Genomic DNA, 24508 nt, shown 5'->3' with positions numbered 1-24508 from the left:
CGCGGGCGAAGTGTCTGGTAGTTGTAAAAATTAATAAATGAAATCACATAAAGTGCTTACGACAGCTGTTGGTAGGATTCAGAATGTGGCTGCTGCTTACTTTTCTGTAGTGTTTTTTTTTTTCTTTTTGGGACAGGGTCTTACTACATATAAGGCCCAGCTTGGTTTCAAGATTGTAACTGGCTGTGTTTTATTCTGCTGATGCTCACTGTGTTATCCCTACCATGGGTAAGGTCTACCCTACACCCTCCAGCTCCCACGCCCCACACTTCATTTGAACCTGAAGGAAGGCAGAGGAGAGGATACCAGAATTCTGCTTCAGGGTATAAAACCTTATATGTAAGAACTTTTCTGCTGCCTAGTTCTTCACTGCGCACTTAAAGCAACAACCAGATAAGTACCACAACAAATAATCAAAGAAAAGCGACTACTGTTTTCTTTCAAAACACAAGGGAGTTTCCTGGGTTACTAATTAGATTTCACTTGCACCTTAAAAATCCTCCTGCCTCAGGAGCCTTTCCAGCAAGAAGAGAGGCAACCAAACACACCAACTGCATACCATCAAAGATGATTCCTGCCACAGCCTGACTCTCTGTCTCACTGGGGCTGGGAAGTAAATTTCTTTCTCCTCAACTCTGCTGGAAGAACAAAAAGGGGGGAGCAGACAGCAGCTGCTGCCACTTAAGGGAGGAGACAGCAACACAAAAGGCCTTTCACCAGCACATTTCCTACCTCCCTAACAGGCCTCCCACCCTCTCTTTTAAGTTCCTGTCGGAGATGTTTTAGACCCAGTTCCAGAGAGGGAAACTGTTCCTACCACAGAAGTCACCGTCTACTGAGAGCCGCCTGGCTCCTTCCACTGTGCAGCCTGTTGTGACCACACCAAGGGCCACCCAGCTCCCAGCAGTCATGGCCCAGGAGGACCCGCCATATTGCTGCTTGTCAGGAACAGGACAAAATGACCACAAGGCCTAAGATACACACACACACACACACACACACGCACGCACGCACACTTACACAATATCCTGCATAAAGTTAGGATACAACATTCTTCAGACTGGGACGAGTAACTACATAATAATAATATATTCAGACTTCCAGAACATTCTCCCTCTCAATGAGGTCAGCAGTTAGGTTGGCTTGAACTAAAGGCCAGGGGCCAACCTCCAGAGGAACTATACGAAAATCAGTGGCTAAGATGTTCCCATAAAGAGAATACCATGACACTTACCCTTAAGAGAAAGTCTGTCCTCAGCCAAGCCTAGTGGTGGAAGCCTGTAGTCCCAGCTACTCCAGAAGATGAGGCAGGAATGACCACAGATCACAAATTGAAGGCCTACTGGGCCACTTAGCAAGACTCTATACCAAAACTTGAAATAAAAGGTCTGAGAACACAGCTCATGGCAGAGTGTTTGCCAAGCAATGGATGGATGGATGGATGGATGGATGGATGGATGGATGGATGGCAGACAGACGGATAGATGAAGGTAGGTAGGTGCATACAGCCTTCACTTTCCCTTCAACATCTCAAATAAGGTGACTTCTCTTGTCACAACAGCTAGATTTCCATATTAACTCATTCCAACTTTCCCATGGAAACATAAATTTCAATTCTGAAAACATGATGACAGTCTACCACTAACACAGCACTAATTAGCTTACAATTTGCTCTTATCTTAATGAAAAACATGGACTCCCCAAAAGAGCAGTTGGAACCAGGAACACTGAGACCCGTTCCAGTAACGACTCCTTCAGAAGAAAGAGAAACTGTGCCCCTTGGCATTGGATTACCCGACCTACTGTGGGGAAGAGACTCAACCAGAGTGTCTATCAACAGTTAAAAAGCATTGGCTAAGCATTCCAGCAGGCTCGCTTAAGTCTTCAAAGTTCAGAGAACGACATAAGATCGTGATTCTCAGGCAGTGACAGACATGGGGGACAAGCGAGCTAAGCAATTTGTTCCGCGATGTGCATAAGGAAAGGAAGCTCTTTTCCTTTTTTGTTACATGTTGAAGTTCACAACAAAGTAACCAAGAGCCACTGCAAAAATGAGCTGAAAGCTGAGTGTGATGTGGGTGAGCTAAAATCTAAACGCAAGCCCAGACATGCATCAAAGACACCTCATCAAGCATTTCTATTAACTCCTTTTTAGAACCCTCAGCAAGGATATTTTTCATTGGTGTGTGTGTCTGGGAACACAGGTATGTGCTGGTGGGCAAGCACATGATCATACACTTGGGAGCTACAGTCTAGCTTTTCCTTCGGCCTCCTTACCTTGATTCCCTGAAATGGTCTCTCAAAGAACTTGGTGGTTAATCGATTTGACCAGATTGGGCAGCCAAAGAGCTTCAAGGATCTGCCTATCTCTGCCTCAGCCTTGCACTAGCCTAAGGACCAGGACCATTCTGACTGGATTTACTTGCATGGGTACTGGAGATGCAAACTTAAGTCTTCTTAGCATGTACTCTCCCTATGGAACCACTTGCCCAGTCCCTTCGGACATTTCAAGAACACTCAAGTGGCAGGGTGGTCATGAAGGTGAGGACCTGTGAGAGTAGCTGGGACCCAGAAGCTGCACAGAAACACACAGAGAGATATCAGATGGGCAAACGACTGTCACCTCCACCTTGAAACTACATATTATCGCCCTACAAAGCAGTTAGCAAAGCAGGTATGAAACTCACCACTTATGCTAAGGCTGTGTATTTTAACCACATATTTCAGGGAGTCCATAAAATTTTCTTAATTACTATTTTTGTGGGTGTTTGAAATTGATGTGGATAAAAAGGAGAAGAATCCTAAACTGAGCAAGAATTAGATTCAGGAGGCTGCCCTGTTCTCTGGCAGGTGAGAAGCATGTATAAAAGAGATGCACGTCTGATGGTGTTGAAATAGTTAAAGCCACGACAAAAACCTGCTCAGATTACTCAATCTTCAGGAGCAGCTGAAAGCCAAAGGCAAGAGGCAGTCTGGTAAGGAGACGGTTTCTTGGTCTCCAGAGCCAAAACAGTTGTCCCAGTTTGCTTCTCTGGTGTTCTGATTTTTTTTTTTTTAAAGCAACTTGGGAGAAAAGAGTCTGTTGCATCTTACACTCCCAGGTCCCACTTAATCACTGCGAGAAGTCAGGACACTGGAGGAAGAACTGCAGCAGAGACCACGGAGACACACTGCTCTGGCTTATCTCCCAAGGCTTGCTCAGCTTGCTTTCTTATGCAACCGCAACCCAAGACCATCTGCCCAGTGGTGGCAATACCTACAGTGGGCGGGGCTCTCCCAAAGCTATCAACATTCAAGAAAAAAAAAAAAGTCCCCACAGGTATGACCACAGGCCAATCAGGTGAAAGCATTTATCAACTGAGGGTCCCACTTCCCAGCTGACTCCAGTTTATGTCAAATTGACAAAAAGAACGGACACAACGGCTCACCCAGGCCCTGATCACGGGGCGCAGTGTCAAACACACCCATGGCACAGGAAGTAGATGTAGTGACAATGGGCAAGGAGCCAAGTGCTAACCTGACTTCAGACAGCCCACCTCCAGCTTCCCTACATTTTAGGGCTGACTTCTGTGAGGTCCCCACTCTTCCCAAACTGTCCCTACTTTTCTTCATTGAACAGGTATCTTTTTATACTTCTGGACTGGTCAAATTAAATAATTAGCTTGCTAACTTTAGTTCTGTGTGTATTTATGTTATATTTGTATGTGTCCATATGAATCAGATATGTATGCAGATGTGTGGAAAACACTGGGTGTGTTCCTCAATCAATCTCTCTCTCCCCCCTCCCCTTGTTTTTGTTGTTGTTTAAACATGTATTTATTTGGTGGGGAGAAGAGAAGCCATACAAGTTCCGGGGACTAAACTCTGGTAGTCAGGCCTGGTCCAGAGAGCCCTGAGCCATCTTGCACACCCTTCATCTTATATTCTGAAACAAGGTCTCTTACTGTACCCAACTTGGCTAGGCTGCCCAGGGACAGAGCTCCAACCGTGTTTGTCTCCTGAGGATGGGATTCAACTCCTCATTCTTGTATAGCCAACACTTTACCAACTAACCCTTTCCCCAACCTTAATCCGTCACTTAATACCAAATCTCCTGGCTAGAAATCTACAAAATAACTAGGTCAGATAAATTTACCGCCCAACATACATGTTTTAATACAATCGTCCAATGTCTAACTAGTACATCACTTATGTGACCTCAGAAACCATATACACATATCACCACACAGGGAGACTAGTCCTCTGTAAAACAAGAACCACAGAATAATGACTTGGAAACATTCTAGCTTTGCTCTCACCTTTAAATATACTTCTAGACATGTGTAACATCTCTCATATGGTAACCAATCTCACCCCCTAGAATCCCGGTACCTCCCCCACCTCCCCTCCCACTAAATTACCACTGGAAAAAGACCATCCTTGCCTAGTTGCTGCACAAGGCTCTGGGCCTATTTTAGGATGACATCTATCCTGTCTGCTTGTCTGTCTCCTCCTTCTCTCCATTTGGCAGCAGGAACCACCCCATCCCTCAAATTTGTAGGTGAAAATTACCAGTTTCTAAGTGATCCTTTAAAAAAAGCAATAAAAACTATTTTCACTTAAAAAAAAAAAAGAGCCAAAAGGCAGTGCTCATAATTTAAGTCACGAAGAGAATGCAAATTAAGGCTCAAATTATATTTCCTGACTCAACTTTAACTTCTAAGAGCTCCTTATAGGCTTTGAAATTTATGGTGAGAGGGGAAAAAAAAAAAAAGGTTAAGAATAACTTCCCAGAAAATCTACAGGAAAAGTATCAATTTCAACCTTAACTCCTGAGTATCTTTTTCTATATTGTTACTGGACCACAAATTCTGATTTATACTGGACAGAAGGACATCCCCCAAAAAGAGTCTGCTCCAGAAGACTGATACCAAGCACTATCGATTACGCCATTTTCCTCTGCCTTAAACTAATTCTGAGAAGGCCTCGTGAGTGACAGTAGTGAAATGTAATCAATTAGGGGAAAGCCCCTTGAGTTAATAGAAAGCATAATTTTAACGAGCCTGTAGCCTTCAAATTATGTTCTCTGACAAAGGTTCTATTTTCCACATGCTGTGCACCCTAAGATAGGGTAACTTATGGCTAAAATACTATGTGCTCTTGTTGTCTTATGTGTAGGGTATTACCAAACATATCAAGTTTTAACAAAACGAAAAGGTCTTCTTAGAAAGCACAGATCTGTGAAAGAGCATCAAGGAAACCTGTCAACTAGGCCCACCCAGACCATAGTGGTGTTGGAACATTACATTTCCCTCTTTTGACCACACTTTGAGGGCAGGGCAGTCAAAGCCAAAACCTTCATCAATTCACCTATTAGGTTATTGTTTATTGAGCAGTTTCTGTGCACTGGGTACTTTAAAGGAACTAGATGTCAGAGGTAGAAAATGCCTATCCTATAAAGCTCACATTTTAAAAACAAACAAACAAAAACCCCAAACAACAACAACAACAAAAACAGTACACACTCAAGAACAAGATACTGGAGAGGGACGGAGGTTGGGGGAGTCGGGGCTTATCTAAGGGGTGGCAAGCCTTTAATCCCTGCACTCCGGAGGAGGAAGCAGGCATACCTCTGAGTTTGAGGCCAGCCTGGTCTACACAGTGAGTTCCAGGACTGGCAGAGACACCCTGTCTTAAAAAAACAAAAAACAACAAACCTGGATACCTCAGATTTCCAGGAATTGAACTTTATGCTGGGGGAAAATAGCATGTTCTAGCAAAACACCAATACCATTTCCAAAAACTATTAATAAACCCAACACATTACTTAATGACTTCCTCACATAAATCTTGGTGCAACCAATCCTTGTATAGAGTCCCTGTCTAGCACTAGGTTTGGTCCCCAGTATCACAAAGCATAACAAAACAAACAAAAAAACTGAATGTCTCCATCTTATAGATAAAACAGTTCATTTTAAGAAGATCCTGACTGAAACAGGCAGCCTGTAATGGTTTGTCTATGCTCAGTCCAGGAAATGGCACTATTAGAAGGTGTGGCACTGTTGAAGTGGGTGTGGTACTGTGGGTGTGGTCTATAAGACCCTCATCCTAGCTGCCTGGAAGTCAGAATTCTCTTAGCAGCCTTCAGATGAAGACGTAGAACTCTCAGCTCCTCCTGCACCATGCCTGCCTGGATGCTGCCATGCCTCCTGCCTTGATGATAACCAAATGAACCTCTGAACCTGTAAGCCAGCCCCAATTAAATGCTGTCCTCATAAGAGTTGCCTTGGTCATGGTGTCTGTTCACAGCAGTAAAACCCTAAGACACAGCCAGCAGCCAGGTCTTTTCAGTTCAGCATTCCACTACCGGACAATGGCCTCTCAAAGCCTTGAGGATGTAAAGCAAACGGTAGTTTTAGCGCATAAATGTCTCCGGGTATGTTGCATACCTTTGCAGGTATGTACTACCCACTACATGGCAAGCCAACTGGTGTTGGTGCTACCATGGAAACGTCACACCATGAAACACCCTAACCAGAATGCTTTTTAAGGTTACTACAAAACCACAGTGATGATCTTGATAACAGAGTACAAACTTCAGAGATCGGTATCTGTGGTAATCATTTACATTTTCTCTTACTCTTAACCCTTCAGTGTATAGCTTCATAGAACAAAAGGACAAAAAAAAAAAAAAAAAAAACAAAAAAAAAAAAAAAAAAAAACAAAAACAAAAAAAAAAAAAACATGTATAAGTACTTCAATGCTGAGCCCTAACAGGAACCAACTAGGAATTCTGATGCAAAGACCAGCAGGAAGTACAACCAGTGGAAGTGGTAACTGGTACTTGCCTGTTTCTTCATCTATCCTGAAAACACCAACACCAGAGCCATCTCTAATGGAATACCGGATCTCTCCGTCTCTCCCAGTGTCCTCGTCATGAGCTGACACGGTCATTACTGATGAGCCAATAGGGATGTCTTCTTTCACTACACCCTTCTCCACGAAGCTGGAGAACACTGGAGCATGTAAGTTCTCATTCACGTCAACGACCTCCACTTCCACATAGCAAGTGGAAGACAGAGACACCGGCTTCCCTTTGTCTTTGGCCCTCACGGTGAGATTATACAGTTGCTTCTTCTCAAAGTCCAGCTGCTGGACAATTCTAACTGCCCCACTGAGTTTATCCACGTCAAAGTGGCCTTCTCCGTGGTCCAGGAGACTGTATCTCACCTGACTGGACTGACCTACATCAGGATCATAGGCTTCTAACCACATGATGATGGTCCCTTCTGGTAGATCTTCTCGAACTTTCACAGAGTAATTTGGGGGAATGAACCTAGGTGGGTTGTCATTAACATCATCTAGTGACACCTTCAGAAGCACAGTGGAGAACAACCGGGGTTCTTCTGTGGCTTGGTCCCTGGCTTCAATCTTTAAGTAATGCACAGGCTGTACTTCACGATCCAAAGGCTGAATAATCTTCACCACGCCAGTCACGCTGTCGATTGAAAACTTCTCTGTATCCGTGAGAATAGCGTATGTCACATGTCCACTGGGGCCCAGATCTTTATCAGTGGCTTCAACCTGGATGATTTCACTGTTTATCTCCTTGTCTTCACTCAATTCAACAAAATAGCTCTCCTGTAAAAACTCGGGTGCGTTGTCATTGGCATCCAGAACCGTGACATCTAGAAGACGCCAGGCAGCCCTCTGGGGTATACCGAGGTCATACACAGTGATATTCAGTGTATATTTGTCTGTTACTTCACGGTCAAGTGGAGACAGGACTTTCAGCATTCCCGTTTCCATGTCAATAGTTAAGCAACTATCATCATTCCCCTCAGAAATAGCATAGACGAGTTTTCCATTGAAGCCAGAGTCAAGGTCAGTAGCATTCATGAATAGTATACTGGCACCCACTGGGACGTTCTCCTTTACCTTAATTCCAGTTGGAAGAGAACCCATAAACTGTGGAGCATGGGCGTTGACAGAGTGAGAATCAAAGAAGATATCCTCCGTGTCCCCCTGACCATGTAACTTATTCGCCTGCAGGAGTTTCTCTGCCAGCATTTTGGCAACACCAGTCTCCTCGCACCGCAAGTTTACCGGCTTGCGACTGGCAGCCACTGTAAGGTTGATGTATAACGGCGTGGCAAAGTTTTCTCCGTCTGTAGCTGTGATTCTCAAACTGTGAAAAGAAACCTTTGAGCCCAAGCCATCCATAAGCGAGTGCTTTAACGACAGCACACCAGAGCTGGGGTTTAAGTCAAACAAGCCAAACTCATTTCCAGCTTCAATCTGGTACCGGACCAGCTGTAGCTCATCTGCATCAATTGCAGACACTGTGGTTATCTGCTCCCCCACACCTAGGTCTCTGGGAATGGTCCCTCCACAGTTTATCCTCTCAAACAGGGGAGTGTTGTCATTCAGGTTATTGAGAGTAATCGTGGCAAGGACTTCCACTTCCCGTCGGTATGGCAAGCCCCAGTCAGAAGCACGAATCCTCAGCGTGTACACCCGAGGCATCAGTTCATAGTCCAGATTCTCAGAGGTACTCACGGTACCGGTGAAGTGGTCAATGACAAATGGCACATGATTTAGGTTTGCAATACTGTAAGTCACGTAGCCATTCTCCCCCTCGTCAGGGTCGACCGCGCTCACCCTCATGACAGCGGTACCAACAGGTGCATTCTCATCGAAGGATGCTTTGTATGCAGTCTGTGTAAACTCAGGGGGGTTGCTGTTTGTGCCTAAAACTTTGACCATGACTTTGGTGGAGGCTCTTCTGTCACTTGTTGTCAGCTCAAGTTCAAAATGGGATGTGTGCTGCCTTCTAATGGGTTCTAAAATGGAAATGAGACCTGTGTTGTGATTTAAACCAAATTTAGGTTTTCCAGGAGTGCTTTTGAAAACATATCTCAAATGGGAATAACTAGGAATGGCTTTGATCAGGACCACGGGTGTATGTGGAGGGGCAAACTCACTGATCTCAGCTCTGTAAACATCCATTTCAAACTTGACGGGGCCAGCTCTGAACTGAGGAGAAATGATGTGAATGATTTTCACAGGGGAAAACTGGGGAGGAGTCCCTTTGTCTTTAGCCTGTAATGTCAGGTTGTAGCCGTAAGGATGGCTGTCCCAATCGACGGCCCCGACGGCTTTCACTTTGAATGCTTTACTCCCTGGGAAAGACCTCACTGTTTTAAACTGCTGAAGAAGGTCACCAGCCACAATGCTCAAAGATGCTATCTCCCCGTTGGCACCCTGATCACAGTCCTCCACAGTGATAATAGCGTAGGTTGGGTCCTTGTCCAGTTCAGAAGGTGATAAGGTCACCGCAGTTATGACAGGCGCGCACTCGTTAGCCTGCTCCACGTGAACCGTCAGCTTGGCCAGGCTGCTGATCCCACTGCTACCGTACAGCTTCATTCCCCGGTCCACAGCCAGGATCTCCAGCTCATAGAGCTGGGTCTCTAGGAAATCAAGCCTGCCAGTCAAAACAACCACACCGCTGGTTGGGTGGATAGCAAACATGTCGGTTCTGTCTTTAAAACTGTAGTAAAACTCGCCATTGGTTCCAATGTCCGCATCTGTGGCACTAACCTTTGCAATACTGGTCCTTATGGCTGTGTTTTCTGGCAGAGAGACACTGTAGGAGGTGGGGGAGAATAGCGGCCTCAAGTCGTTTGTATCCAGCACTTGCACCCGAACCTTTGCTCGGGCCTCAGCACTGGTGACTTTTTCGACTGCCTTGACTATCAGCGTGTAATGATCTCTCACTTCTCGGTTAAGGATGGCCGTATTCCCTCCTTTGGTTCTTATCCTTAGAAAGCAGAAGTCTCCAAGAACATACTCTTCCGCTTTGAAGAGGTTTTCGCTGTCTCCTGAGATGATTTTGTACCTTATCTCCCATGAGGGGTCTAAGATGTAGATGCCCATCTTTCTGGGGTGGCCAACATAGGTTTTCGCTGCCGAGTTCTCATGCACAGTGACATTGTACTGGAAGTGTGTAAACTGGATGGGAGGGGTTGGTTCAAGTCTTTGGCTGCCATCACTGTCTCCAAAATGCTGGAGAAAGAAGAGCAGGAGCAGAAGCAAGGCCAAGTGTCTCCCCATTGTTTAACTCTCGGCTACCTGTAACAGAAGAAGAAAAGAGTGTCACTTGGGGCGGGGGGAGAATAAATTATAAATTTAAGCCTTCCACATCAAGCCTTTCCCACCCACACAGAATATGAGTAAATACTTCCCAACACAAACATCAACACTCTAACAACTCTAGAAGTGTGTCTGACTTTTCATCGTTGTTACTGTTTTCATGTACATCGGTGCACGTCTGGGAACAGGTACTCTACAAGGCAACCCTCTTCTTAACCGTTGAGTCATCTCTCCAACCCTAAATTTCATTGTTCAGCTTAAGACTTCAGGCCAAACACACAAAAAAAATTTTGTTTTAAAAAAAAAAAAAAAAAACAACAACAACAAAAACAAGACAGACGAGGAATAGCATACTCCTTTTCTTACACACCAGGAACTACATCCTCAAAAATCATATGAACTTAATTTTCTGTGAGGAAAAATTTTATGAGACGTGATTTCACATAACCCAGGCTAGCCTCAAACTCACTATGTAGTCAAGGATGGACTTGAACCCCCTAGTCCGATTGCCTCAATCTCTTACTGCTATCATGACAGGCATGTTTCACCAAGCCTGGGAAGCTTATAAACTTGTGCTAACACAGGGCTGTAAACATGCAAAGCCTTCAAGAAAAAAAAAAAAAAAAAAATCCTAAACAGTGCTTTTACAGGAGCGTATATAATGATAGCTTGTAATCTGATCTCAAAATTTATCCTAGAATTATTTCTTCATAAAAATAATTAAGTTCACTCCCTACAGCAGTTCCTTACTGTCTCATTTAGTACTGCAAAGCTATTTAAAGGAATTACAGTAATCATTACCATCAAATTTGTAGTGAAGTAATTTCTAAACACTAACCTGAGCATACAGTCAAAGGTCATTTTATAATAGAAAAACCTGAATTCAGGAGCTTGAGAAGTAACAGCTCTTTCTACAGCAGAGAAGCAAATCTTATCCCGAGCACTGACATTTTCTCATCACTGCTATCAATAACCCCTTGTTCGAGGGTCTGGGAGCTTCAAAGCCCCTCACAACCTGTCACCCAGACGTCCCCAGCGAAAAGAGATATACATGCACAGAAGCTGAACCATGAACGCATCAAAGCAAGGTAGGAAGGATGCAGAGCTGCAGGAAGGGCGAGAGTGGCTAAGGAGGGAAAGAGGGAGACTGAACAAAGGGGAACCTTTAACGTGTGGGAAGGCAGGTCAGGTCCACGGGGCTGAGATCTGGCCAGAGAACAGGGCTCTGTTCTCACCAACTGTTCTTTATCACATCAGCAAATTCATCCAGGGGTGGGGGGTGGAGAATCAATGTGCATTCACAGCCCCCAGCTCTGACAGCACAGTGTACAGAAGTGTGCCCTTTGCAGAGTAACCTTCCGATGAATATGCACAGATTGTGAGGTACTAGCAAAGGTGAAAGAAACAGCAGACTGGAGGGCTGGCTTGACAGCCCAGCAAAATTAGTATGGCAACATTAATTTACATACAGTATCTTAACTCAGCCATTGCCAGCTTGCCCCATTAGTCATTTTATTAGAGGGGGGAAAAGAAGAAAACCGATATGCCTAAAGCAATTAGGAGCTTAATTGATACTCAATCAAGTTCAAGTTGGGCACCCTAACTTGCTCGGCAGCTTTCAGGCCTCAACAGACAAGTCAGGAAGTCAGACAGATAGATACCTGACCTCTAAAGGGCCAAGGACGATTTAACAAAATAAGAATGTCTCCCAAAAACGACCCTTACAGAAATGACAGAAATCTCAATTTGCTCACTAGTTCTAATACATGAGGAAATCTGAGTTTGATTAAAACAAAACAAAAAACAAAAAAAACAAACAAAAAAATCCTATAAGTTTAAGAGAGAGAGAGAGAGAGAGAAATAAATACACACACACACACACACACACAGAGAGAGAGAGAGAGAGAGATCAACTATAGGCTGTAAGGTCATACTATGGAATATCACTGTTTTCCATATGTAAGGGCTAAGGAAAGCAAAGATCGCAATCCAATCTGAAGTAGGAATAGAAAAGAACACATAAGAAAAGACACTCTGAAGACCATCGACAAATATGATGCTGAACACGTGCTGTCCTCCTTAAGAAGCAGGTTTGCATAGACAGTGTTACTATGACGTGCCACTTTACAGTGAACAATTCCATCTAGATAATACTGCAAGCACTTCAATGTGTTTAGTTCTTAATTCTAGGTATAAAATATTACACAGTCATCAAAAATAAGAGAGCATTCAACATACTGACATGTAATGACACCTAAAGAAATGGACTAGCAAAACTAAGCTGATTGCAATTACATCTGCCAAAGGAGGGAAGATCTATGTGTGTATGTATACAGATATGCTCAAAATGGAGAAAAATTCTTGATAGGTAACAACTGATACTATTTGGAGGGAGAAGGAACAGGCAGAGAAATATTCAATTGCCATACTCTGGCTTAATTTTTAGCCTAAGTGTGTGTGTGTGTGTGTGTGTGTGTGTGTATCATATGGTTGCTCTTTTAATTATTTAAATCCTTCAACAAATATTTAATAGTCACCTACTGTGAGACAGGAACTTCTCTAGATGCTGTGAATTAAAAGTGAACCAAACTTTCCACACAGGAAGGAAGGAAGGAAGGAAGGGAGGGAGGGAGGGAGGGAGGTAGGGAGGGAGGGAGGGAGGGAGGGAGGACGCACTTTCAGGCAAAGCAAACAGGTGATCAAGAGAAAAAGAGCCCACTGGATGATGGGTAAGGGCTTCAGAGGAAGCACACAATCAGAGACTGCTCCAGAGCCTGGGGGAAGAAAAACTTCATGTATTTCTCAAGCTTAGCACAAGTGACATTTCTGGGAAGTAATGCCTGGGTTCTCTAGAACACAATGGGAGGGGGAAAAATAACTGAGAGAGGCCTGGGGCTGGAGCCCAGTGGGGCTGGAGCCCAGTGAAGCTGGGACACACTAGGGCTGGAACACAGGAGGGCTGGAAAAGAAGCCAGGAAGAAAGACCAGAAGAAAAAGGATCATGGACAGTTTTACCGCAAAAACATCTTCCATTTCGAGAGTATTAAAAGTGTTTCTGCATCAGCACCTCACATGAACACATTACTAAGGAGCTAGCTAGCACCGCCACACACTGGAATTCAATTTTTTTATGATTAAACTGGGACTACGTCTTGGAAAGGACCACAGTGTCATCTTCCACAAGTCACACAAGTGACATACATGACTTCCCGGTGCTGACACTGACCTCATCCCAACCTCAGGGGAAATCCTGTCACCACAGCCAGGTCGCTCCCTGTCCTGCTTTTCCATTTGATGCTCTGTGGAAAGAGGCCAATAGGAAGCCAGCGCTTCTCAGATGGAGAGAATAACCCCACCCCTGCTTAGAATTCTGAGGTTAATGTGTCCATTCTTATCATTCATATATTTACTCGACCACATTTTTACGGCCCTGTATTTTACTCCCAGTACAATGAGAAACTGCAGGAGGGTTTGGAGCAGGGACATGTGGTCGCTGGCATGGGTAGAAGCCAGTATGGGAGCGGGTAAGAAGCCAGGGAGCTTAAACCATTAATTAATACTGGAGGCAGGGAGAAGCGGTCCAACTCTGGGCCTGTCGAAAGATGCACTGCTGAACTGAAGGAAAGAGATAGAAAGGAAGATAAAAATATCAAAGATGTCAAGGACTCTGTTGAGCAAGGAGGATGGCATATAAACCAGAGGGATAGGAGACCAAGAGAAGGACGAAGACCGGTCCAGGGTCTGGAAATGGAATCAGCAGGTCAAGTTACCACAGGATGTTCTGACTGCAGCTGTTTAGAGGAGTCCCTCCAGAATGTCCCCACCTCTCCCAAGATTTGGTAGCTAGTGTCTGGTGGCACCCTCTCATCCAGTGAAGATGGAATCATTAAGAGATAGATAGTTTAAAGAAGGGAGCTAGGTCACTGGAAGCATGCATGACCTTGAAGGGGCTATTAGGACTCCACTTCTTCTCCCCCCCACCCCCCGCCACCCCCACTTCTCTGCCCCTTACTCACTTCAAGGTAAACATTCTCCACAAGTTCCCACCTTGATATCTATACCAAGACAGGATCAAAGAATGGGGCCAATTGATCATGGATAAAAAATAAGAGCCAAATTAAATCATTCCCCCATGCAAGTAGATTACCTCAGCAACAGAAAGTTGACTGAACAGTGGATTAAGGTTTCCTTATAAAATGTCATAAACTGTAGCTGCCACTCTACGGAAGACAAACGGTACAATATGGGAGAGGGTGGGGTAGGGAGTAGGTTCCGCCATTTTGTCTAAAAAGTATGTTATTACCTAAATTTCAGACTTACAAAAATTAGACTCTAAAAATCATCTCAGCTGAGTTATCCTTTGATATTTAGAAGGCAGTCACAGGGCTTGAACTCATAATGAAGTTGGGACTTCTAATTTGTATTTTCCAAAGTGAAAATACAAATGTCCTTAGCCCAGGCGTGGAGGCTGAGGTCCCCTTAAACTAATCTTTACTATAGATTTTTAAAATCTATACCTATACAAGAAAAAATAACTTTTCTGTCAAAAAGTAAGATATTAATACCCTCCTATTTCTTCACCAGAGGGTTTTATGTCAAATGTTCCAATTACTGAGAATGCATAGTCTTCATGAACAGCACACAGCATCTGTACACAGAACATGACTTCTAATTTCTATAGGGTTAATAATATCTCCTGAAACATATTCTTTTTCCAATTCATCCATTTTCACCTAAAACTAGAAGATTTAGAAGTGGCTCTCATGCTTCAGAGGTAGAACTTCTTAAACTCATGAATTCTGTTTAACGCCATGATGCTTATAATTGCGAGGCCACTGTCCTCAAACACAAAAGTGGTCATCTTTATCCCCTACGTATTAGGGAAACCTAAGTGAAGAACTATGCACTGGGCCTCTGCACTGGTCCCTACACTCTCAGAATCAGCAAGTGTCACTGTGCTTTGACTGGCTATCGAAGTTTATAGTTCAATATTCTCTTACCGCCACTTTTTTTTTTCCCCTTCTGGAGATTGGACCCAAGGTTTTCTACCTGGTGTGACGCATGTGTGCGCTGAGTGCACACATGGTGTGATGTACTCGGAAGCCAGAGGGTAACTTTGCAGGACTTAGTCCCCTCCTTCCCCGGGTGTGAGCTTCAAGAATCAACCTCAGGATATCAGGTGTTTTACCCCCTATGCCATTTTCCCTGGCCCCAAAATAAAAGTTAAATGTGTTTTCATTCTACGAAAGGTAAACATATTTTCTGATGATCTCTATATAAAATATAAGTCACTGTGTATATGAGTCTGTAGGAACAAGGCTATTAGGATTACGAAGGTGACTTTTCTAGTTAGCATCAAAGTCCAGACAGTAAGTATGGGAGGGGCACAGGTGTCAAGGCTGACAAGCATCCTTGGACTCACCTCTTCCTTTTTACCCCTCTCTTCTTGACTGGGGCCATCAGTTTAGACTGCTCGCTCTCTGTTTGTCACGCCCAGGTTCCAGGACAAACTCTGCCCACAGAAAGAGGCTGTCTGCCTCTCGTGTTTTAAGTCTCTATCACCTAATGTGCTTTTTCTCTGCAGACAGAAATAACTCACGTGATGCTTTGGAACAGTAAGCAGCAATTACCATGGCGACTTCTTCCACTTCCAAATTATCATGGCTTCAGTAAGAGCCAAATTATGCTCGCTGTGCACTCAGGTATGTGCGCGCAAGTACTTCACTAAAATGGCAGGTCGGGAAGGGGAAAGTGCCACGCGGAGCAGAAGGGTAAAGTCCGGGCCAAAGACGCCTGAGAGACTGCCTGACATCCTGACTCCATAAAACACTGCATCTTTCTGTAGCTCTAGAGCCCAGCCTTCAACAACCCCTTTCTGTCCTGCTGAGGCTATAAACACAGGTTCCTCCCTACTTAAAAATAAACGGCTCTCAACATTGCATTTCCTTTAAACTAACACCGTTATTTTTCTTACCTTGGAAAGGATCTCCACAAAAAGTACTTTCTCAGCATGTCGTTGACTGCTTTTCACCGTTCCTTCTCTCCTAAAAACCACTGCTAGCCTAAAATATCTAACAGGAAGCTTTCAGACCCATCCCGGCAAAACACACACACACACACACACACACACACACACACACAGAGAGAGAGAGAGAGAGAGAGGGAGAGAGAGAGAGAGAGAGCAAGCGCCAGCCAGTCAGCCTCTTCAGGCATCATATGAGCAAATGCCCTTCTTCAGTGCTCATCTTCCCTGGTCTTATATGTCATGCTTCAAGCCACTTACCCCGCTACCCAACACCCTGAGTCCTTTATATCATCCAAGTGCCTAAAACAGAAAAACAATCTGTAACAAAACAATACCCGAAAGAGTGGACTTCCTTGATTCTTCTTACTGCTTGCTGCTCTATACCTCATTCACAAGGGACTACAGTACAACTAGCGTCTTCTTCCCACACAAAACCTCGATTACCGCCTTAAAGACTTCATCCGAGAGCTTCCCATGTGCCCACAACTGAGTCCACCCTCTCAGGTACCTAAAGAAGAATCCTCCTAGAACACCATCTGCTCTAAGTTAAGACAGACTCTCCGCTGGTTTCCCACTGTATTAAAAAAAAAAAAAAACCACTCAGGTTCACTGCACTTTCCTATTTCAGGGGAGAGTCTTACTAATTCCCCACAGCACTCCAAGTTGCAAGCTAAGGGATCAAATAGAGAGGAAGGGGGCAGAAGACTTAACATTGTAATCTGTCACTAACCAACAAAGGGAAGGCACAGAAGCTCAATCTTGAGGACTTCATTTCTTTGAGAACCTGGGGGCTACACTAACAGTCCTTACAGCTTCCTGCCACCCTCCCCACAACCCTTCTTGCCCCTCACCCCCTTCAAATTCAGAGTTTAGACGTCCTTTTATGTCTGTCAAACCTCCATTTATAAAATATTACCTAGAATTGTCTTTCATTTCTTTCTCGGGGCTGCTCCGCTTTCCAGCGGTACTGCCGAACCTGATCCATACATGCATTTATTCAGATGCAGTATGTTATATATCTGAGTAATCCTGTTTTCTAACCCCACCCCAGTGAACCACTCACACTTCTTTTCTATTATACATCATTTGAATATACTTGGGTTTTTTGGCCCCGCTAATGTTTTTCCCTTTGCCTGCTGATTCAGTGCATACTGAATAAATATATGTGTATATTTTTAAGATTTATTTTTATCTTATATTATGTGCATGTGTGTTTGTGTTGGAGTGTGCACACGTGAGGCTTGGGATCCCCAGCATCTGTGTTAGAAGCTGTTTCGAGCCACCAGTGTGGGTACTGGGAACGGAGCTCAGGTCCTCTGAAAGAGAAGTACCCATTCACTCACCACTGGGCTCTCTCTCCAGACCCTGACTTAGTACATTCCTACTAGGTTTTGACAAAGAATTTTGATATCTGATCTCTGTCTACTTATCTAATGTAACCCCAGTGTCACCTACTTCAAACTAAAGGGGCACTTTCTCACAGGCTTGTATCATGCCAAGCTGTTTGAGCGCAGGACTCCCAACCAGTGTCTGGGGAGCGTGTTAATCTAAGGCATCAGCTAAACCACCTCCTATCCCTATCCGACAGACAGTGCAAATGTAGTGTAAGTCTCCTTAAACAGTTCAGTGGCTTCTCCTCAGCATTTCCTTGTTTCCGTGTCCTTAACCTTTGCCCCATAAAAACTACCCTGCTGTGCTCAAAGGCTGGCTTCCGGCAGTGTCATTTATTGGTTGTTCTGGGTTCTACCCCTGCCAAAAGAAGACAGTAGCAACAAGAAAGTCCAGTGAAGCTAAGTTGGAAGCAGCATCGTTGGTAACTCACCCAGAGCTTTTACTTTCTTCCAGCTAAGGTCTCTTTTCTCTCAGGTCAGCAGACCACAGTCAGGTCATACAACCCACATGCTACTTTGTACATTTCTGGTCTCCCCGACCCACTCCCCCCTCAGTCATGAGGAACTCACCCAAATCCACTGCAGGTGCCCCCAGCTCGCTCAAGTGTTAGGATGATCCTAACAGATCTCTTCCAACATCCAACACTGACTTAGCCTTCTCTCACGGGGCCTGAGCTCTTTAAGGACAAGAGACCTGACCTGTTCACCTATGTACACTGTGTCAAGCCCTGATGTTTGCAGAGAAGACTCACAGTTACTGGACTGACCAATGGACAGATGGAGAAAAGACCAAGAAGGCAGGCTCGAAGGCAAGAGTAAATAGGAGAGGATGCACGCAAGGAAAATGAGAATGCTTCTGCTCTCCTAACAGAAAAAATTCAGGGACAACCACCAGGTCAGGAACAGCATTATAGATGGCAGCCCTTTAAATGGCTCTTAATTCCGAGCTGGTCCAAAATTAGGTCACCACTACCTCAAAAGCCTTCAGAACTGTGTGATAACACATCAGTGTCTTACTGCAGACTTTGTCACAGAGCCCCATGATTGAACACTCTACAAAGGACATAGATTAAATAATGATTGAATTCCCAAAGGAAGGGCTTGTACAAAATACATAAGCAACAGATGTGTTTATCTTCAAGCATACAAGGAGCTCTTGGAATTAAGCAAGAATCTGAGAAATATTTAAATCTGGACCTTTCAAGAAAAGGCAAGCTTTTTAAAAAAAAAAAAAAAAAAAAAAAAAAAAAATAACTCGGGGATTTAGAGCCTGGTTGTTCTTCCCAAGGATCCAGGTTCGATTCCCGGCACCCACACAGCAACTCACAACCATTTGTAACTCCATTTCCAGAAGATCTTTTCCGGCTTCTGAGGGCATGGAGCACACACATGGCACATGATATACAAACAGGCAAAACAGCCATACACGTTAAAAATAATAATAATAGGATTATTTTTATATTTGAAAATAGTCAACGTACAAGTTTCTAAGTAAAACTGCTCCGTCTCAGAGGAGAACTAGCCACTTTCTGAACTTAAACGGTGTACGCCATCCGGTTTAAAAACACGTTTCCGGGGTCTAAGGACAAACAGACATCTCTGAGACTACCAAGATATCACCTGCCACACAATCTGCTCAGCAAGGAATACTTCCCTACTGTAAATTCCCAACCATAAGACTAGAATGCAGAATCCTTCCACTTCCTTTATGAGCTGAAGTCCTTCAGGCTACAAATCAGCCGTCTAACACAGCACTTAACACTAGACTGTGCCTATGTGATTTGGTTTACTGAGTACAAAACTAGCCAGACCTAGGTGGAAAACAGGTAGCCTGTGCAGACTTCCGAAGACCATTACACAGAGAATCAACGTCCTAAGATCTCTTCCACTTCTAACATGGAAAGAAAGGTCTTCTCCAAAGATGCCCACGAACTGAATCTGAAGATGGACCCCACAAAGGGGGAGTTATTTAAAAGAAACCTTTATTCTTTATTACTTTGAACATACATCTTTGGTAAAAAGTTAGCTGATCAATCTCCTAGCCCACAATGTGAAACCAATAAAGACATGTGGAGAGACCCACAGAAATGAACTCACAGGTGGCCCAAATGACTTTATGAAGGTCTCTAACAACCTTACTTCCTTTCAGAGTGGGAGAAAAAAAAAAAAAAAAAAAGCCCTGGCTCATTTAAGATGTTAATTTTTCAAGAAACAGGCACATAGGGGCAAACTTTTAAACAAAACTTAAATTAAGCTTATAAAATACTACTTTAGCCACAACTGAGAGTTGCATCTTTAAAAAAAAATCACGTCTTAAATATCTGTATATATTAAATATATATATATATATATATATATATATATATATATATATATATATATATTTAACAAGGAGAGAGGAAAAGTTCTAATGATCCCCAGACGCAAAGCCAAATAACCTAGAATGAACCAATATAGTTGGAGTACAGGCAGCAACTGATTGTGTGGTCGGATGACATAGCTAAGACTGATGTGAAAACCATCAATATCCTTTAGCAGTGGCACATGAAAGCATGCTCTTAAACTATTAAATATCGAATATATGAAGCATCACAAGTTAGCTTTTGCAAAGGTAACTTATGCGCCTTTTAAATCTTTTCTGATTCTAACAGGCTACTTAAATTCCCAGTTTTAAAAAAAAAAAAAATCTCTACCAGCACTGGGGAGTTGCTTAACAAAAGCCAATTAATGAAACTATAGTTCAGGCACAAGAAAAAAAATTAACTACATAGAAAATATTTGCGAATTTACTTTGCTATAGCACACAATTGTCTCCTTGTTTCCAAAGGCCCTGCAATTCCCATCAGTGGGGGGGGGGGGGGGGAGAGAGAAGAGGATTCTTACAAGACAACCGAAAGTTAGCTCCCTAAAAGAAATCATAGAGAGGGCTGTGAAGCAGTCCCTCTCTTTTAATCAAGATCTCAAAAGTTTATCTTCCACACAGGCAACTAACTGCCTGGCCGCACACTCCCCCCCCCCCACCCCCCACCCCCGGCTTAGCCTTGCAAAGGAGCCTCATTAAACCTCGGCACTGCACTCCTCCGGGCACAGAACATCTAAGAAACTCAGCGGCTCCATTTCAAAGATCCCACGCTCAAGCGATCGGCTCTGCTTTCATCTCTGTACGTGGAAAACGCTCCAAAGCCGAGATGGACAGGAGTCGAACCCGGAGCCCGCAGTCCAGGGTCAGACAGCCTGGCGCTGCAGGGAGTAGCATGCTGGCCGGGGAACCGCAGCGTCCGACGCCGACTCCGCAATCACCATTCCCTCCACGTCCCGCCGGTCCCTCCACCCCTCCGCCTACTCACCCTGGAGCCGCCACTCAACTCAGCGAGTGGGCAAGGAGACCGGCACCAGCCCCGGCCACCGTGCAGCCGGAGAAGCGTGGGAGGGATGGAAGGAGGGCACCTACCCGCGGCCCCAGCCTCAACTCCACCCTCAGCAAACTTACTGCAAAGTTGGCCACAAAGTAGCGGCGGTGCGGCCCCGGCTCTGGCCCCGGTGCTCAGCGCGCCCGGCGGCGGGAGCCCGCTGTGCCGGGAGCCGCACTGGGCCCGCACGTCCGCGTGGCGCCGCCGGCCGTCCAGCCCCGCCGCGTCCAGCCCGGCTCGTGCTCCCAACTCCCCGCCGTGTGTATCCCTCCGCCCGCAGCCACGCCTGCCAGCGCCGGCTCTCGTTTCTCCAGTGCCGAGACTCCCGGACTCAGTGCGCGCAGCCCGAGGCCGCCCCGCCCCCGGGCAGAAGCGCCCGCCCCGGGGGCTACCCAGACCGGCGTCCGACGTGGAGCCAGGCGAGCGCCTTCCAGGAGCTTGCGGGACCCGGAGGGACAGTTTGGGGACTGTGCTAGAATGTCGTGCTGCTGTTGCTGCGGCTGCTTGCTGCTGCTGGAAGGAATTTTATTGAGTGTTCCCTGCTAGGAGAGGGGAAACATTTGCTCTCCCCCCCCTCAAAAAAAAAAAAAAAAAAAACCGTAAGAAAGTGAGGAAAAGTCACCTAGGACCTAAGGAACAGCTCCCCTCTCCCAAACATTCCTTTAGAGTTTTTTTTCCCAACCTCCAGGAAATCCCCGAATCCGCATTTGAATGCCTCGCTCTGAGGCTGCAGCCGCCGGAGTGAAAAAAAAACTACAGAGGGTCTGGAAAGGAATGCAGTTAGGTCGGAATTTACTTCCTCCTGAAATCCACATTAGGCCAGGGGAAATGCATAAGTTTTCCCGCGACCTGTTAATTCAGACTCGGTTGGACCTCCCGAATTGCGGAGGTGAGCCCCAGTGCCAGCCTCCCGAGACAGACGGCGCCCACGCTCGCCCGCACCTCCTCAATCCCCGGGTCAGCAGGACAAAGGCAGCAGAGCATCCCGGTGCGCATTCTCAGCGCTTAATTCTGCCCCAAGGGTCCTGTAATCGGTGAGCCTGACCCCGCAGCTACAAGTTCTCCTGGGAGATAACGAGATACCGGGTGAGCAGGCTCCCCACTTGCAGAACTCCCTCTGGCGCCCAAGCGTCCAGCCAGCGCATCCTAGGGCTGCAAGTCTACCCCCGGCGCCTGCAAAGCTCCAGGTACCGACTGGTGAGCAAACGAGACTCACCCGAAGCGAGCCACGCTTTGGGACGTAGCCCAGAGAAGAGGAAGGACTTGACCTCGGAAAGTTTGTGGGGCTCGATCATTTTAACGCTGCGAAGACGAAGAGATCAGATTTCCCTAGGAGCCGGTGGAGGGGGCTGCAGAGGGAATTACACGGCAGGCTGGGGCTAGAGTGTATTTCTTTGGCTCAAAGTTAACGTCTCTTCTTAAGCCATCTTAAACCACAGTGGCTGGAAAAAAATAATGGTGTCTGTCTAGCTAGCAGGTTACGCTTGAGAAGAAAAAGTAGTGCCTGCAGAATGAGCGTGCTAATTTGTACCGCTGAATTCCCCGCTCACTATTTAGAACGCATATATTCACAACACCCAGAAAAGGCAAACGGCATCGGAACCCAAAGTCTCATCTGGCCCCGGCTGCAATTGCGCAGAGTGCTCGCGGAGTTACCGGTTAGTGAACGCAGCGAAAGTGGGAGACCTGATCTCCAACCTCAACCAGTTTGCGAACCCCCTCCTCTGCCCTCCCCGGAATTTTAACTCTCAACAGCCGTTGGGGGAGGGGATGCGAGAGGGCCTAGGAGAGGGAAAGAACAATAAAAAGTATAAAAAACACATCGTTCCATAACATTAAATCATCACTGGATTTTCTAAGTGGTACAAAGGAATTCCTGTAAAAAATCATTCATTGATATATTAGTGCTTACTCGAACTAAAATATCTAATTAAGAATCCTAAATAGCCAGGCTTACTAATGAATCTCACTGCCTGGAAGAAGTTGCACTTGGTCGCTACAGGAACCGCTGAAAACCAAAAATGCAGTCTTCTGTGTTGCCACATTTTGCTAAGCCTTTAGCCACCAACGGAACGAAATGGAGATACCTTTTTAGCTAAGAGCGAATTGCCTTCACATGAAGAGAACTGTAGTTCAAGTTCCGCGAACATCCTTTAAACAGTCGATCTTCTTTGACCCTGTCCCCAGAGCCTCATTGAAATTAGGTGGAAGAGGGACCGTTGCCCCATCCCCCCCCCCAAAAAAAAACCTTTCCCCCAGCACTGCCTCTACACTCAGTCTACCCAAGCTAATTTTTTTTTAAATGTATTAAGTGTCGTCCGATGAAAATGAAGGCTGGGGTGGAAGCGATCGAGCTCTGGTCCACGTCGTTAAGCGTACCCGGCAGGTCCAAGTTCGAGGTCTGCACTGAGCTGGGAGCTGGGAACGCGCCTTGCCCAATGCTCGGACTAGAGGGCGCTGCGCCACTGCAGATCACTCAGTCCCCAACGCGCCCTCCCTGGGCACCATTTCTATAACAAGTTACACTGAAAATAATGCACAAACGGCTTCACTTCTCAAGTTCTTTTGAACAGCGCTCTGTGTGTATTTTGTGAATTCCAAAAGCTGCGCATGCCTGCCTTCCATTCCCGCGCCCCGTGAAGGCCACGGGGCAGTCCAGTCCCCTGAGCGCAGACCATGGAGGATACACTTGAATTCCCCCAACTCGCTCACAGTGAAACACCCCCACGTTATTTCATTTACGATTAAACTTAAATTCTACAAGGCATGCACTGAACAAAGAACTCACCACAGTAGCCCGGTCCTCGGTGCTTTCCCTTACAGTCCCCGGCAGTTGGGTAATTCCCACGCCGTTCGGATATTTGTTAGGATCCGGGCTCCAAGTACCAACTTTGCCTCCTTTGGATCTTCAGCATATCCCCAAGCAGAGCGCGATCCTCCTCCTCCGGTGCTGGCCGGACTCAGGTGGGCGCATTTCCAGTGGCTCTCGACCCGGGGAAAGTTTGAGCACCAAAGGGAGGTGGAGAGAGCGCGCACGAGGTCTGGAGAGAGGGCCGAGGAGAAGCCAAGTTTGTCAGGACATGTCCAGGCAGCCAGCTGCCGAGTTGAGGAGTTACGGCCGGCAACTGCGGCGGATCTCTCTGCCTCTTTCCCTACTCCTCCCTCTAGGAGCGGCTGGGGGAGGGGAGGTGACGTCAGAGCCCCGCCTCGCCCCCGGCTCCCCGGCGCTGACCGGGTTCTCCCGCTTTAGTCGGCCTCCCAGCCAGCTGCAGCTAAGGACGCCCAGGCTGCCGCCAGCTTCCCCGCTGCAGTGATCTCCCTGGCCGCAGCCGCCCCTCTCCTCCCCGCGGAGTCTTCGGGCTCCGCCGAGCGCCGGCTTCCTCGCACTCACCACCGGATCAGCCACCCAGGGCCCCCCGTTGCGCTCGCCTCCCGGGCTTCCCTACCGGGTCCCGCAGCGTTTCCCACGCCTCGGACTGCAGGTGATGCTCTTCCTCTTCTGCAGCTGAAACTCATCGCAACGTGTCTGTGTCGCCTGCGCCTGCCCG

The 24508-nt window shown here is 46.0% G+C and overlaps 1 protein-coding gene across 3 annotated transcripts in view; it reads right to left on the bottom strand.

Moving 5' to 3' along the window:
- Fat1 (FAT atypical cadherin 1) overlaps positions 1-24120 on the bottom strand; it is a 119059-nt gene extending 94939 nt beyond the window's left edge. For 2 of the 3 annotated variants that reach the window (XM_034519892.2, XM_076914060.1), the window contains exons 1-2: positions 23749-24120; positions 6828-10113 (exon numbers count right to left, since the gene is read on the bottom strand). In XM_034519892.2, coding sequence (XP_034375783.1) covers positions 6828-10095 — 3268 coding nt within the window. In that variant the 5' untranslated portion in view covers positions 10096-10113; positions 23749-24120. Of the gene's footprint in view, positions 1-6827; positions 10114-21040; positions 21180-23748 lie in introns of those variants that run through there. The other variant, XM_076914059.1, reaches the window with a different exon arrangement.
- Positions 24121-24508: the final 388 nt, after the last annotated feature.

The sequence above is a fragment of the Arvicanthis niloticus genome, chromosome 16 (assembly GCF_011762505.2).
Source record: "Arvicanthis niloticus isolate mArvNil1 chromosome 16, mArvNil1.pat.X, whole genome shotgun sequence".
Lineage (NCBI taxonomy): Eukaryota > Metazoa > Chordata > Mammalia > Rodentia > Muridae > Arvicanthis > Arvicanthis niloticus.
Note: the sequence above shows the minus strand (reverse complement) of the source record. Positions and strands in the feature narration are given on the sequence as shown.